Source organism: Ranitomeya variabilis, chromosome 2, assembly GCF_051348905.1.
Source record: "Ranitomeya variabilis isolate aRanVar5 chromosome 2, aRanVar5.hap1, whole genome shotgun sequence".
In the NCBI taxonomy this organism is placed as follows: domain Eukaryota; kingdom Metazoa; phylum Chordata; class Amphibia; order Anura; family Dendrobatidae; genus Ranitomeya; species Ranitomeya variabilis.
The window spans coordinates 646,223,614-646,241,566 of record NC_135233.1 but is presented as its reverse complement, the minus strand read 5'-3'; the positions used below and the strand labels follow the sequence as shown (position 1 = coordinate 646,241,566).

General features: G+C 42.2%; 1 protein-coding gene across 1 annotated transcript in view; it reads right to left on the bottom strand.

Moving 5' to 3' along the window:
* Positions 1-16,843, bottom strand: part of SLC22A3 (solute carrier family 22 member 3) — a 570,890-nt gene extending 554,047 nt beyond the window's left edge. The window contains exon 1 of the mRNA XM_077289157.1: positions 16,089-16,843. Within this exon, the coding sequence (XP_077145272.1) occupies positions 16,089-16,508 (420 nt within the window). The 5' untranslated portion in view covers positions 16,509-16,843. The remainder of the gene's footprint in view (positions 1-16,088) is intronic.
* Positions 16,844-17,953: the final 1,110 nt, after the last annotated feature.

Below are 17,953 nucleotides of genomic sequence, written 5' to 3'. Positions count from 1 at the left end.
TCCCACATCTTGATGGGAACAGGTGAACAGAGAAGATGAAGACATAGTTCAATTCCACCAGTAGCCACCGGGGGAGCCCAGAATCCAAATTCACAACAGACAGGTGTACCTAATAAAGTGGCCAGTGAGTGTATATATATTTATATATCACCCCTGCTAAACAGGCCTACTTCACAAATTGCATATCTGCCTTATCCCACAACCCCACACAGTTGTTCAACACTTTTAACTCCCTCTTCCGCCCGCCACTGCCCCCACTGAGTTCCCTAATTGTTGCTGAGGAATTTGCCATGCACTTCAAAAATAGGATAGACCAAACAAGGCAAGCCTTTGTTGTCAAACCACCACGACCCCTTTGTATACCGGACCAATGTCCAAACCCCATAACCTCTCTCTCCAAAATCACTGAAGGGGAGTTTGATCATCTTCTCTCCAAGTCACACCTCACCACTTGTGCACTTGACCCCATCCCACCTCCTCCCCAACCTCACCACCACACTAATCCCATCCCTAACCCATCTCTTCAACCTATCACTAACTTCTGGTACCTTCCTCACTGCTTTCAAACATTCCGCAATCACACCTATCCTCAAAAAGCCATCCCTTGATCCAAGCGCTATGTCCAGCTATCGCCCCATATATTTGCTCCCATTTGCTTCCAAACTCCTTGAGCAGCACGTTCATACTAAACTTTCCTCTCACTTTGCATCTAACTTTCTCTTTGACAACCTACAACCTTGCTTCCGTCCTCACCATTCCACTGAGACTGCCCTGACCAAACTTACTAACGACTTGCATACAGCCAAAGCTAACAGACAATTCTTTATACTTCTCCTTATAGACCTGTCCTCTGCCTTCGACACAGTTGACCACTGCCTACTACTACAGATCCTCTCTTCCTTTGGTGTCAAAGACCTTTCCCTGTCTTGGATCTCCTCATACCTTCCCAATCACACATTTAGCTTTTCCTACTCCCATACTACCTCTTCATCTTGCCCCCTCTCTGTTGGTGTCCCTCAAGGCTCTGTCCTTGGGCCCTTACTCTTCTCAATCTATACACTCGGCCTCGGACAACTCATAAGGTCCTATGGCTTCCAGTACCATCGATATGCTGATAACACTAAGATCTGCCTCTCTGGCCCAGATGTCACCTCTCTGCTCTCCAGAATCCCAGAGTGTATATCAGCCATCTCCTTCTTCTTCTCCTCTAGCTTCCTCAAGCTCAATGTGGACAAATCTGAACTAATTATCTTTCCTCCATCTCGCATATCTTCCCTACCTGATCTATCTATCAAAATAAATGAAATCACACTTTCCCCTGTCCCCAAAATCCGCTGCCTCAGAGTAACCCTTGACTCTGCCCTGTCCTTCAAGCTCTCGCCACCTCTTTTCGCCTCCAGCTCAAAAATATTTCCAGAATCCGTCCTTTCCTCAACCCTCACTCTACCAAAATGTTCTTGCATGCCCTAATCATCTCCCGCCTCGACTACTGCAACATCCTCCTCTGTGGCCTACCTTTTAACATTCTCGCACTCCTCCAGTCCGTCCTTAACTCTGCTGCCTGACTAATTAATCTCTCTCCTCATTACACTACTGCTTCCACTCTTTGCAAATCCCTTCACTGGCTCCCAATTTCCCAGCGTGTCAAGTTTAAACTACTAACACTGACCTACAAAGCCATCCATAACCTTTCTCCTCCATATGTTTCTGAACTAGCCTCTCAATATCTTCCCTCACGTAATCCCCGGTCCTCCCAAGACCTCCTTCTCTCCTCCACGCTTTTTCGCTCCTCACCCAATCGCCTCCAAGACTTCTCCCGAGTATACCCCATCTTCTGGAATTCTGTGCCCCAACATGTCCGGTTATCCACCACATTTGGATCCTTCAAAAGAAACCTGAAAACCCACCTCTTCAAAGAAGCTTACAGCCTGTAATGACCACACGGCCACCTTAACACCATCGGAGCTACTGTAACCCTCGACCTACTGTCTCCTTCCCCATAATCCTGTAGAATGTAAGCCCGCAAGGGCAGGGTCCTCTTCCCTCTGTACCAGTCTGTCATTGTTAGTTTTGCGTACTGTAAGTGATATTTGTATTTTGATGTAACCCCTTCTCATGTACAGCACCATGGAATTGATGGTGCTATATAAATAAATAATAATAATAAAGAATTATATATATATATATATGTGTAATCCAAAAAAACGAAGGCAGCACTCCAATAGGAAAAAGTGATGTGATTTATTGGCCCATGTGTGACGTTTCAGTCCAGGATGTGGAACTTTCGCAAGCTTGAGTAAGGTCCACATCCTGGACTGAAACGTCGCACATAGGCCAATAAATAACATCTACTTTTTCTATTGGAGTGCTGCCTTCGTTTTTTTGGATTATAGCATGAGGTTTGGTGCATACCTAGAAGGATTTTTTGCACCCTTTATTTTCTTTTGGTGCTGCTTTTTTGTTTTCTTTATATACATATATATATATATATATATATATATATATATATATATATATATATATACACATACTGTATATATACTGTGTGTATATATATATATATATATATATATATATATATATATATATATATATATTGTAGGCCATTTATATGGATACACCTAAGTAAAATGGGAATGGTTGGTGATATCAACTTCCTGTTTGTGGCACATTAGCATATGGGAGGAGGAAAACTTTTCAAGATGGGTGGTGACCATGGCAGCCATTTTGTAGTCGGCTATTTTGGATCCAACTTTATTTTTTTGAATGAGGAGAATTTCACAAGAAAAACAATGGTGTGCTTGTTTTTAACGTAACTTTATTCTTTCATGAGTTATTTACAAGTTTATGACCACTTATAAAATGTGTTCAAAGTGCTGCCCATTGTGTTGGATTGTCAATGCAACCCTCTTCTCCCACTCTTGATACACTGATAACAACACCGCAGAAGAAATGCTAGCACAGGCTTACAGTATCGGTTGCTTCATATGCTGCACATCTCGTATCAGCATAGATAATTGCCTTCAGATGACCCCAAAGATAGAAGTCTAAGAGAGTCAGATTGGGAGACCTTGGTGGCCATTCAATTGTCTCACGATGACCAACCCACTTTCCAGGAAACTGTTCATGTAGGAATGCTCGAACCTGACACCCAAGATGGTGCATCACCAGATTATGGGTGTCAGGTCCGAGCACTCCCACCCTGTATGTGTGTGTATATATATATATATATATATATATATATATATATATATATATATATATATATATATATATATATACATATTTATTTATACAGTATATATGTGTATGTGCATATATATATATTTTCCCCATATTAAAATATTGCTCTCCTTTATAATGTCCCCAACATGTGGCAATGTCCCCTCCATAGGCCATATAAACATGCCCACGACAGAAATGTTTTGGCATGTCAAATGAAGATGGACACATGTCCATCTGTTGTCTGTAGTTATATTCTCACATGGTTAATTACCATGTCAGGAGATCACCACACTGTCAGGAAAAAAGATCAAAGAGATCCTTTGTCCTACCACAGGGCTCCGGGTGCCAGCGCTGTTCTAGTCATATCAGTGCAGGTGCTCAGTGCTTCAAAGCACCCTGCCACCGTGCCAGGGTGCGAGTAGGGATTATGCACCGATAGCGCTTGCACCCTGCCGGCACGCGAGCGGACAATGACATGGCCAAATGGGAGGGGGCGTGGCCAAACTTGAGTGCGCCCCACTGGATACAAGTAACCAGCAGCGGCACTCCAACACTCTCTCTCTTCCTGCGTCCTCTCTTCTCCTGCCCCATCCACAAGTGTGCCTGCCTGCTCCACTGCTGTTCTCCCCTCTCTGTCTGTCTGCCACTGCAGTCTGTTCTCTCTCTTTACCTCCAGACCCACCTGTCTGCACACTGCAGCCCCTTCTACCCCTCTGCTTTCAACTGTCTCTCCCTGTCTAGCCCCACATGTCTCTGCGTATTGCTTATCCTGCAGCCAGCCTCCCTGCACAGCATCATCCACATAGCGCACCTCCTGCACCTTAACTTCTGATCCTGCATCCAGCCTGCAGCCACTGAAACCTCAACCATCAAGGAGCTGCTCCTCCATCCCTCCATCAGGATGGCTAAATATCACTGCTATTAATCCCTAATTTCCCAGAGGGATAGTCAGTGATAGGCGGGTGGGTTACTATGTTTTAGGTAAGTGGGTTGGAAATAAAATTAGCTTATTGTGGGGTTAATTGTAAATTAGTATATTTTTGTATACGGTGTTAGTGTGATTATTTAGTAATATATAACTAACTGTAGAAGTGTGTAATAAATACCTTTTATTGATACACTGGTTTTGTCTCAGTAAGGCTACTTTCACACTAGCGTCGGGCTCGGCCCGTCGCTGTGCGTCGGGCCGACGTTCCCGACGCTAGCGTTGTCTCCGCCGCACAACGGGGGCAGCGGATGCATTTTTCCAGCACATCCGCTGCCCTATTGTGAGGTGCGGGGAAGTGCGGGGAGGTGGGGGCGGAGTTCCGGCCGCGCATGCGCGGTCGGAAAAAGCGGACCGTCGTGAGCAAAAAATGTTACATGTAGAGTTTTTTGCTCCCGACGGTCCGCCACTGCACGACGCGTGCGACATGTGGCAATCCGTCACAATGCGTCTCTTAATGTTAATCAATGGTGAAAAAACGCATCCTGCAAACACTTTTGCAGGATGCGTTTTTTCGGCAAAACGACGCATTGTGACGGAATGCAGTTAACGCTAGTGTGAAAGTAGCCTAAGTCACCGTTCAGAGTTAGAATATAGTGCAAAGGAATCTGAGTAGTAACAGGTGAGGTATTGGCTGAATATTGATTGTTAATAGTCAAGCCTGACATTAATATATGGTATACCGCCCTGTAATACTGACAGCCAGACGCAATGTAGAGTTGGTGGGCGCAATTACTGCCTAAATTACACACGTGGTCAAAATTGATGATACCCTCATTTAATGACAGAAAAACCCACAATGGTCACAGAAATAACTTGAATCTGACAAAAGTAATAATACGTAAAAGATCTATAAAATGAACAAATGAAAGTCAGACATTGCTTTGTACTTGGATATAATCTAAGACCAAGACACTATAAACCATGGAACAGATTGAATAAGATTTCACACATGGTACAAATTGTATTAAATACATACCTGCATGGATTTCTTAGGGTTTTTTTCAATGTTAAATTATAATTCATGCATATGTATTTTATTCATGCATATGTATTTTACCCAAGAATAAATACAAACTCAACAGTCTGAAATGAACAATTACATGGCATATCGTATACACCTCCTTTCCTTAGGAAAAATAAAAGCATACTCTGTAATATCTGCATTATCTACATTTCATGTGATACTGAAAAACAAAGTAGCCTGCATTACTCTTAAATTAGCATTCTTATGCCGTGGAAGAAGGGTAAAAGAGGAAATTGGAAAATGTTAAAATATAACTTTTACTGTGCAATTATAAACATGGTGAGTAGTGTTGAGCGATACCTTCCGATATTTGAAAGTATCGGTATCGGATTGGATCGGCCGATATCCAAAAAATATCGGATCTCGCCGATACCAATACCCGATACCAAGACAAGTCAATGTGACACAAATATCGGAAGTGATCCTGGATGGTTCCCAGGGTCTGAAGGAGAGGAAACTCTCCTTCAGGCCCTGGGATCCATATTCATGTAAAAAATAAAGAATAGAAATAAAAAATATGGATATACTCACCCTCGGACGGCCCCTGGCTGTCACTGCTGCAAGCGTCTGCCTCCGTTCCTAAGAATGCAGAGTGAAGGACCTTCGATGACGTCGCGACTTGTGATTGGTCGCGTGACCGCTCATGTGACCACTCACGCGACCAATCACAAGCCACGACGTCATCGCAGGTCCTACACTCACTGCATTCTTAGGAACGGAGGCTGCCAGTTGCACGGCTTAGGTCCGGGTCCGTCGGAGGGGTGAGTATATCCATATTTTTTATTTTTATTCTTTATTTTTTACATGAATATGGATCCCAGGGCTGAAGGAGAGTCTCCTCTCCTCCAGACCCTGGGAACCATATGCACCGCACGCGCCTGGGAACTTATAGGAACTTCCGATTCCGATTTCCGATATCACAAAAATATCGGAACTCGGTATCGGAATTCCGATACAGCGAATATCGGCCGATACCTGATATTTGCAGTATCAGAATGCTCAACACTAATGGTGAGACAAAGCAAAAAGACAAAAAAGATTGAGGATCCATAAGCGTAAACGTTTCGGGTTAGAAATCTTTATGCAGAGCTGTTGTAGAAAGAGCTATCTTTCTGTAACAGATAAGAATAAGGGTTGCAGATTCGCATTTTTTTAATCTTTTTGCTGTTTCTCACCATGTGTTTAATTGCACAGTAAAAGTTATGTTTTAACATTTTCCCATTGGTGTTAGATCCCAGTCCTCATGGACACTTCTTCCATTTCTGACCTAGATACCAGTCTGGTATGTTCTTGCACCATATTCTGACCAAACAATGTCTACCAGGGTTCCTATGTGAATACAAGTGGTTTTCACACTGAATTGTCCTTTCTGGACGGTGAACTGATTACCTTAATTTCCTTTCCAACTTCTCATCAAAGTAAGTAGGTAGCAGTATATGCTTGGATACTATTTTTCTGAAAGACAAGTGTATCTTTCAAATGTCATGTGAAGGAGCCTTAAAACTGAGTTTGAACAGCAAAATTGACCTCTTCATCTACCACCAGGTAGATTAGCCACTCCATCAGTATCGACCACCCAGGAAGTTAAAGGGAACCTGTCACCCCCAAAATCGAGGGTGAGGTAAGCCCACCAGCATTAGGGGCTTATCTACAGCATTCTGGAACCCTCAAATGTCAACTTTAGCAAGGTTGGTTATCAAGAATAGAGGGGTCTCAAAGATGTGTTTTTAATTATTTAAATAAATAATTTAAAAAAAACGCGTGGGGTCCTCCAATTTTGAACAACCAGACAAGCTAAAGCAGACAGCTGGGTGTTCTCAGGCTGGTAAGGGACCTTGGATATTGGACACCCAGCCTAAAAATAGCAGCCTGCAGCCTCCCTGAAGAGGTGCATCTATTAGATATGCCAATTGTGGCGCTTTGCCCAGCTCCTCTCTCTTGCCCTGTAGCGGTGGCAAGGGAGTTCATATTTGTGGGGTTGATGTCACCTTGTATTGTCCTGTGATATAATGCCCATGGATAAGTAATGGAAATGCATCAATAAAACGCCTATCCATTACTAATTTTTTGGTTGTATGGTAAATAAATACACAGCAAGTATAAAGTATTTTATTTGAAATAAAAACAAAGCACACTTTTCCATTTTTATTTAAAAATAACAAACACGGCTATACTCCACTAACCCCCATTCCATTGAAGCTCTCGTCTCCTGTAATAAAAATAAAAAACAATCATATCCTTCACCTATCTGTCGTTCTGTCCCACACCGTAATCCATGTCTGGGGTTAAACCGTTTTCAACCTGGACGGTGTCAATATGCGACTGTCCAGGGTGAGAATCACAGATGAATGAGCTGATGTGAGCTCAGACTCAGTGACTGGCGATGGCATCATCGAGGTTACCGCAGGTTAGTGAGGCTATGTTCCCAGCTGGGACCCTGAACTGCGGGGACCTCCGTGAGATCACTGGTAGCACAGTGAGAAAAAGTCTCACAGGCAAAGTGGGAAGAGCTGGGCAAAGTGCCAAAATTGGCGCATCTAATAGATGCGCCTTTACTGCTGTGGGTGTGGGCTGCTATTTTTTGGCTGGGGGGCCAATATTTTTACCGGCCTGAGAATACCAGCCTCTAAGCTGTCTGTCTGCTGGTTGTCAAAAATGGGGGGGAGTCCACTCTGTTTTTTAAATTATTCATTTAAATAATTTAAAAAAAATGCGTGGGGACCTCTCTAACCTTGATAACAAACTTTGCTAATGCTGATAGCTGAGGGTTGCAACCCCCAGCTGTCAGTTTGGCCTGGCTGGTTATCAAAAGTACAGGAGAACACACACCATTTTCTTTAAATTATTTATTTAGAGTGCAGGCACCGGCTGATTAATACTCCCATCAGCGACCGCCTGCTCTCACTGCTATTAGCAGCAGCAGACATGGGCTGATGAGAGCAGTATTCCCATCAGCCAACACCAGTGACCAAAGGTAAACTTTTTACCTCCGATCTCAGCTCTGGGCTCACTCTCTTATTTGACAGCATGGGAACAGCAGCTGTCTGACTGGCGGTAATCACTTTATCGCCGATCAGAAGCAATGTTTGCTGCACTGTCATGCACATGACAGCATGGCAAACACTAGATGTTCGGTCCCCTTATTCAAGTGAATGGAGGCTGGGTACTGTTCTGGTACCCGAACCTGAACCTTTTTTAACTGTTCGGCCGAATTTGCCGGACCCGAACATCCAGGGGTCCACGCGTCTCTGTTTCCAATGTATTTATTAAAGGGGTTGCCCACTACTTGGACAGTTCCTTCTCATTGTTAATGTTTGGTCCTGCTAAAATAAAAATACCTATACTCACCTCTGGTGTCGTCAGCACTCACGTTCCCAGGGCTCATGTGAGGTTGTTAAGTCATGGGGCAGCACGGTGGCTTGCAGCGCTGGAGTCCAGGACTCAAATCCCACCAAGGACAACATCTGCAAGGAGTTTGTAAGTTCTCTCTGTGTTTGCGCGAGTTTCCTCTGGGCACTCCAGTTTCCTCCCACATTCCAAAGACATACTGATAGGGAATTTAGATTGTGAGCCCCATTGGGGACAGGGATGATAATGTCTGTAAAGCGCTGTGCAATATGTTAGTGCTATATATATATATTATATATATATATATATATATATATATATATATATATATATATATATAAAAAATAAAGATTATTATTATGTGATTCCTGACCCAATTAGCATAACATAACATAAAGAGAAAGTCAGTGTGCAGCCGCAGCTCTGTATTCCTTTTGAGGTGCTATACGTCCAGAGGCAGGGACAGTGAAGCCAGTGGTGATTGGGCGCTAAGCTTGTGTGACATCAGAACCTCACATGAGCCCCAGGAACGCAAATGCAGACACCATTTGAATGCCAACCGAGGTGAGTATAAGTGTTTTTATTTAACTAGACCAAAAATGAGGAGTGAGAAGGGGACAACCTTTTTAAACAGATCTATCTAAATTGTGTGGGTGACATTTGCCATTCTTAGATATGCATCACAGACTGTTTAACCCCTTTAACTCCCACCTTCCTTACCAGGCCCAATTTTTCAATTCTGAGCTAATAACTCTGGAGCACTTCAACGGATCCCAGTGATTCTGAGAATATTTTTTTGGTGATACTATATTGTATTTTATGTTCGAGGTAAATTTAGGTTGATACTTTTTTGGTTTATTTGTGAAAATTGTGAAGTTTTATGCCCTTAAACCAGATAGTTATGCCACACAAAACATTTAATAAACAACACTTACCACATACAGTTGTGTGAAAAACTGTTTGCCCCTTCCTGATTTCCTTTTGTTTTGTATGTTTGTCGCACTTAAATGTTTCAGATCACCAAACAAATTTAAATATTAGACAAAGATAACACAAGTAAACACAAAATACAGCTTTTAAATGAAAGTCTTTATTATTAAGAGAAAAAGAAATCCAAATCTAGAGGGCCTTGTGTGAAAATATGATTGCACCCCCTTAAAACATAAATTAACAGTGTTTTATAACATCTTTGAGAAGCTGAGTTCAAATTCCCTAGCAACACGCAGGCCTGATTACTGCCACACCTGTTAGCGATCAAGAAATCACTTAAATAGGACCTGCCTGACAAAGTGAAGTAGAGCACAACATGTTAGGGCATGTTAGGTTAGGCTATGGGTTGAACTAGATGAACTTAAAGTCTTCCTTCAACCTTAATAACTATGTTACTATGATACTATGTTACAAAATTGTCTGAAACGGATATCGGATGCCTTGTTGCATTTGGAGAGCCCCTGATGTGTCTAAACAGTGGAAACCCCCCACAAGTGACTCTATTTTGGAAACTAAATCCCTCAAGGAATTAATCTATAGGTGTGGGGAGCACCTTGCACCCACAGGTGCTTCACAGAAGGATAACAGGAGAAAATGACTGTACAATTTGCTGTGCAATTTCTTCTGAGTACTCCAATACTCTATATGTGATGGAAAACTACTGTTTGGGGAGACGGCAGGGCTCAGAAGGGAAGGAGTGCTATTCAAGCACAGGTTTGGCAGGAATAGACTACTGCACACGCCAAGTCGTATTTGAAGATGGTGCCAAAACAACAGAAACCACCCACACGTGACCCCATTTTGAAAAGTACACCTCTTGAGGAATATGTGTAGGGCTGTAGTGAGCATTTAAAACCCACATATGATTCACAGAATGGGTTGCAGAATTGAAAATTAAATTAGTTCTACTAAATTGTTGTTTTAGCCTCAAGTTTTTAATTTTCAAAACATCTATAGGAGGATATGGACCACATAATTTGTTGCGCAATTTCTCTTGAGTTTGTCAATATCTTATATGTGGTAGGAACCTATTTTTCATGCACAGTACAAACATACCTCCCAACCTTTGAAGATGGGAAAGAGGGCAATTTTTAGGCCACGCCTGACCACACCCATTCATAATTAGTCACACCCATATCCACGTCCCAACCACACCCATTTAGCACTGCCGATCACACTGTTTCATATACAATAATTATAAACAAAAAAATATGGCCACACAGTGCCTCATACTATATAATGGCCACACATGATGCTCCAAACTGTACAATGACCACACATGACGCTCCATACTGTATACTGGCTGCACATGACGCTCCATACTGTATAATGACCGCACATGATGCTGCATACTGTATAATGGCCGCACATGATGCTCCATACTGTATAATGGCTGCACATGATGCTCCATACTGTATAATGACCGCACATGATGCTCCATACTGTATAATGACTGCACATGATGCTCCATACTGTATAATGGCCACAGTTCTCCATACTGTATAATGACATACAGGCATGCAGCTCACACACAGGCACGCAGCTCACACCCACGCTCACACACACACACACACACACAGCTCACACACACGGCTCACACACACGCAGCACACACACAGGCACGCAGCTCACACCCACGCACACAGCTCACACACACAGCTCACAGCTCACACACACGCAGTATCACACATACACATGCAGCATCACAAACGCAGCTCACAAACACATGCAGCTTTGACACAAATGCATCACACACGCGGCCATCACACACACACGCAGCCATCACACACACACACGCAGCCATCACACACACACGCAGCCACACACACACACGCAGCCATCACACGCACACATGCAGCCATCACACACACACACGCAGCCATCACACACACACACGCAGCCATCACACACACACACGCAGCCATCACACACACACACGCAGCCATCACACACACGCAGCCATCACACACACACGCAGCCATCACATACACACGCAGCCATCACATACACACCAGATACCTCATACACACACACACATGCAGCATCACACAGCTCACACACACACACATCACACAATCTCCTCTGTAGTGCAGGGGCGGCTGATGTCCATGTGCAGCTCTTCAGTTTTTCCTGCTCAGAGCTCTGCACTGTCCCTGCACCTCCCCCGTCTCTCCTTCTCTGCCGGGATAGCAGATAAGAGCAGGAGAAGCCGTAGCTCCGTGCACACACAGGAGGTATGCTGAGTCGCTGACCTTTCATTTTGATTGCTGCTGGCTCTCTCCCTCAGCGTGGCAGCGCCGCTCAGGGGGCGGGGGGGGGGCGGTGTCAGTTGGGAGGTGACCCAGCTTTTATAAAAAAAAAAAACAGCCACAAACCTTATTCAGATGCCGCCCCCTGCTGCATTGTCCCCGCCCTAGGCACATACTGCGGGACAACTAATGTCCCGTCCGGGATCCCGGGGCTGACTGTCAAAATCAGGACAGTCCCGCGGGATCCGGGACGGTTGGGAGGTTTAGTACAAAGCACAGAAGGGAAGGATTGCCATATTAAAATGCAGATTTTGCTGGAATGGTCATGTCACATTGGCAGAGCCCCTTAGCTTCCAGAACTGCAAAACCCTTTATAAGTGACCCCATTTTACAAACTGTACCCTTCAGTGAACACAGCTAATGCTTCAGTGACAAGGACAGTGACACCACAGGTGTGTCACATAATGTTATACCATTCTGTGGTGAATAACTAATAATTGCATTTTTAGCACTAAAACATTGCTTTAGCCCAAGATTTTTCAATTTCACAAGGGCAAATGGCTAAAAAAGGCCTCATAATTTGTTACACAATTTTTGCTGAAAGTGGGAAAAAACATTTAAGGCTGTACAGTACTGTATGGCCACATGGCAGGGCTCTAGAGTGAAAGAGCTGTATTTGACTTTTGCGGTGTAGATTTTTCTAGAATAGTTTGAAGACTCCAATTGCAGAGCCCCTGTTGTGCCTAAATAGTGGCAACCCCCCTGAAGTGACTCCTTATTAGAATTTACATTTTAATTTACAATTTATTGAGTGTAATGACAATTTTTACGCAATGGGTGTTTTCCAGAAAGAAACACACAGTGGGCGTTGGAAAATGAAAATTGCAAATATGCCATTGTTGTGCCCAATACATTGTAGCACCCAATACAGTGTGCCCAGCTTGGGCTTAGAGAGCCACATACCCATAAAATAAGTGGCCTCTCCTCACTACGTTAATTTCAAACATGGGAATGCTAACTTAGGAGTGTAGATTTCACTAGATTTCTTTTGGTGGGAGCCATGTCACTTTTCCAGAGCATTTAGGCTACCAGTAACTTGGACACTCCCTTTATTCCTTTATTTCTGTTAACAGGTGATGGACCTGAGTGGGGATTTGTTTTTATGGTCTGAATTAAAGCTTTTAATTGTGGCATTTTGGGAGAACATTTTGGATCAGTTTACATATATCCGGTTCTCTATGCTGAGCTCTTACATGAGGGTTTCCATCTAAATATCTGAAACACATGATTCAGATGAAACCCCCTGACGGATACATTCACTAATGAGCCAGGAGTTACTCCGGACTCTGTTTCATCTCTGTTTAGTGGTGTTTGATTTTTCAGAGGTGAATAAAACTGTGGCCAGCCACGTTTTTGTGCGCTAGTAAAAAAACTCCAAAAAAGATGGACACCGCCAGATCATACTCCAGGCATCATCCATGGTGCCTCCGTCTGTCTCATTATAGGGAATCTTGCACTGGAGGTTCCGACTGAATCACATATTTCAGAGATTTACACAGAAACCCTGATGTAAGCGCTCAGCACAGAGTCCAGGATAAATGTGAGCGGAGACTTACTGCGATCTTTGGGAGGCAGAATGAACAAATCAACAGCAGGTGAAGGATTGCTTTTTTTTATTTTTTATGCTGTTCCTCTTGTGGTATAAGAGATAAGATGACTTTATTCTCCGGGTCGGTGCGATTACAGCAATACCATAGTTAAGTTATATAGTTTTTAATGTTTGGCTGCTGTCACACACTAAGAAACATTTTTTTTTTACAAAAAAAAGTATTTGCATTGCCATATTTTGAGAGCCATCATATTTCTGTATTTCTGCTGATAGTCATGCAAGGGCTTTTTTTTTCTGCTGGATGAGTAGGAGTTTTCATTGGTACCATTTTCGGCACATACAATTTCTTTTATCGCTTTCTATTCCGATTTTTGGAAGGCATTATGAACAAAAAACAGCAATTCAGAAATTGTTTTTTTTTTTTTTTTAGACATTCCTCATGTAGTAAAAGTGATAATACTGCTTTATTCTTTAGGTCAGTACGATAAAAGCTATTTAAAAAAAATTGTTTGTTTTTAATTCTAAAAGCTATAACTTTTTTTATTTTATGCTGATGGAGCTGTATGACAGGTTGTTTTTTGAAAGACAAGTTGTCATTTTTAGCTATACCATTTTTTATTTTATTTACATTTATCTTTTTTATAATGTTTTATTTCACTTTTTGTTTGGCAGTTTTGTGAAAAAGCATGTTTTGCCATTTTTTCTCACAGTGTTCACTAAAGGGGTTAAATAGCATGACAGTTTTATAGATTGGATCGTTCCAGATGTGGTGATACCAAATATGTGTACTTTTTTTGTATAAATGTAGGTATTTATTGGTATAATATTTTTTCTGTTTATTTTGTGATTTTTTTTAAATAATTTTACAATTTCTTTAAACTTTTTAAACTTTTTTTTACTTTTTTACTTAGTCCCTTTATTTCCATTCTTCAATGGATTCTATATTAGGGCGCAGTAAGATGGCCATATAAATCATACCATGATAGGATGAAAATGCATGGACTGGCCGGCGGCTCTCACAACCTGTGCATGACAGCTTCCTATTATTCTATGCAGCTGTCCCTCTTGGGTCGGGACAGCACTGCGTTATAATCTCGTCTGATTTATATGGCCGTCTGACTGCACCTGTACAGTGTTTTATTCTATTCGCTCCTCATACTCAAGTAAATAAGAGGGCTTTTCCATTACTTGCTTTGTGCAATGTATGGGACGGCATAAATAAAAAGTTGAGGAAGAACATATATGGACAATCCAGCAAAGCTCATTTCAAAGAGTGGCTACATAACCTTTTGCACATTGGAGGCCTTACACTTACACACTGATGTATTCCCATTTAATTGAGCTGCAAATATTAGTTTATACCATAAATCTTTGCATCAAAAAGTCAGTATCCATACCCATCCTCATGGATCTCAAAGAAACAGAATGAGGGCTCTTGCACAGAGGCTGTTAGGAAATGACAGGGGCTGTAAGGCAATGACCAAACCTGTACAGCTCCTTTACTATAGAGCCATACAGCCTCTGTGAACTGGTTTCGTGCTCTGTCAGATTCCATGTGCACTTCTAGAGAATACATTAACAGTTTCTGAAAATCCTGCACCTCTACCTCCAGGACTGCAGTCCAGTATACTTTTCTACCAATTAAAGGATTTCACTTGGCATAGGTGAAAATGAGGGCACGATATTAAAGGACTGTCCTACCAATTAAATTACATTTTTTGCATAGATCATAAAAATTATCAGTGTATGCCATTTATATATGAAATTAATTTATATTTACTCCCATAGTATACCGCCACCCAGTATTCAGTGTGTATAGCAATGTTAACATCACCTAATGATCTGGTGATGAGTGTTGGCTTTCAAGCTATAATCATTCAGTCACTCTCCCCACAGCCAGGTCTCTACATTGTGATCCTCTGTTCACTACAGAGCAGTCACCCGAGAAAGCTTCCTGCCCTGCTTGTCAGGGAAGCAACAGAGCCTCTGTAGTGCCATATAAATAGTATACAAAATAAAATACATTATTTATACTATTTTTTATTATACTATTTTTCTGATACATGGTGGTTCCTGTACTGGACCATCACCTGGGGCAAGCTTCCATCTTTGGATTTGAAACAGGGTTGTGCCTGGTATTTGCACATCCCTCCAATGTGAGCGCACTACCACATGCCCTGTCAGCCATCACCATCTCCCCTTTTGAAAGTGAGTAAGAAGGGACTATATTGTCAGAGGAAGAGAAAGTAAGAGGAAGTAGACTGATTTTGTCCATTCTGCCACCACCACTTTCGGCAATACAGATTACCAAAAGTGGAATACAAATGATGAAAAAGGTATATTTTAAGATAAACTACACATTAATTTTAAACTGTTATTAACAGTTTTGCAAAACTTTTGGAATGATGATGATTTATAGGATAATCCTTTTAGAGAGGTTAAGACAGTTGGGCCAAATAGTTCACTTGACCACTTGTTGTGAGATGTAGAAGAATACTGGTACCTTTACCTACTGCACAAGCTGATGCTTTGAATCACAAAAGCCACCAAATTCACACAAAGCAATTTAGTAATCAGAACACTTTATCAATTTGTCTATAAGCAATAATGGAAAGCTTCCTCATAAAGTGTAAGTTATAGTAAACTTTAAATTACCTGACTTATGATGGTAGTGCGGTATTCTTCATACACCCATCCATCCTCACACCGCTTTATGGGCAGCTTCTCCAAGCTTAGATTTGTGGCAGCGTAAATGGGGTTCTCACAGTTGAGTGATGAGCTATTGGTAGGCCAGGTGATGTCATAGGTGTGACATAGGATTTGTTCAGACTTGTCTACATGCAGCCTTGGTACAGTGAAGTTCCTCTCTTCTTCTGGACTCCATCTACAACTCTTACTGAGTTCTGCCACCTCTGAGCTCCTGCACCAGTAACTCTCTGGTATTTCTCCCAAGAACACAATGGCAACAAAAGAAAAGGCGAATGTTATGCCCGTCATACAAAGCAGGAGGAAGACCCTTTTCTGGTAGCGCCCAAACTCACCAGCCTCCTGTAGCACTTCATCAAAAGTGGGCATGATGCTCTTACCCTAGGAGATGGGTGGTCCAAGGAGCTAAATAAAGCTCTTTCAGTCAGATATGGTGGTATGTATACAGTCCTATAAGCAAGCATAGCATATGGGACAGGTGTAGTTGACAGAATAGCAGTAGGGCATTACATTCAGTCGTCCAGGAATATGTTGTGATGAGGAGTTAAGGATGCTTCTTCTGATCACCTTCTTTTCTTCTTCACCCTTTTCCTTTTCTCCCTGGCTGTAGGAGCAGATTTGGCAAGGAGTACAGTTTGTGTAGAAGAGGACTGCAGAGGTTCAGCACTTAGTTGTATGACTGCACTGAAAACAAACCCAGAACTGAGTGTGAGAAGAGAGGGAGGAGAAGACAGGCTGCTGGCAGCTGCATGTACTTGAGGAATGGGAAGGGGGCGCTGTTCACACACTTCGTAGTGCGCCTTTTTGTTTGCTCACATAGCTGCACAGTACACAGGTTACAGCTCGGTGAGGTGCTTCTCATGGTATCTCATGCACATTCCTTACAGCTCTTCAGTCCCAGCTTTCACTCAAGAACTCTCTGTTCTGTAACAAATAGTGTTAGCCATGCCACTATTCATAGTCTGCAACAAAAGAAGCCGATGGGCCTTTCATAATGATGAGATGCTTGTGAAGAAAACTTTGAAAGTAATTATAGGCTCCACGCTCACCGAAAAAGAATGACTTGTTTACATAAAACCTAACGTTTGTTAGATCATTAGTGCTGGACAAAGCAGACCGGCATGCTATTTATAAACCATGAAGGACTGCAAACAGCTCATTATAGAAATTGTCTGCTCCATACGTGAAAAGAAGTATCTCGGTTTTAGTAAAACACTATTTTAAAGTTGACAGAAGAGATGATACTCAACGAGAAAATGTCACATTTCAGTTTTGCCTTTCCTACAACTATGGTTTGGGTCTCCATACTCAACTTTCTTTGGACAATACAAAAAATCTCTGTCACGAAATGTTAAAGGAAGAAAAAAACCATAGTGAAGCAACAGATTGACAGTGGCACCTAAAGACAAGTGAACGTCTAGCTGGGTCCAGTTGGGTTGCTTAAACCGAATCTGTCAGGTTGGATAATGCTATTAACCTGTAGATATGTGGTTAATCTTCAGATTAATAGTGTTAGGCCGGAGTCACACTAAACATATGAAAATTTAATCCAAGTCCCCCTGCCGAGAGTCACATGAGTGTTCTCTGTGTGTAATGCATTTGCAATGCGATGGTGCGATTTTCTCCCACCCATGTATCCCTATGGCATCCATATGACATGCATATGGCTTTACATTTCTCACTGATTTTCCCCATTAAATGGCTCAATGGTCACAAATGAATCAAAACCTAATTAAGGAGCCCGTATATTAGTTCCACAAGAAGTTTCCTCCTCCAATCTTTCAAATCCAGTCCCTGCTGGTGTCTTGTTTTTG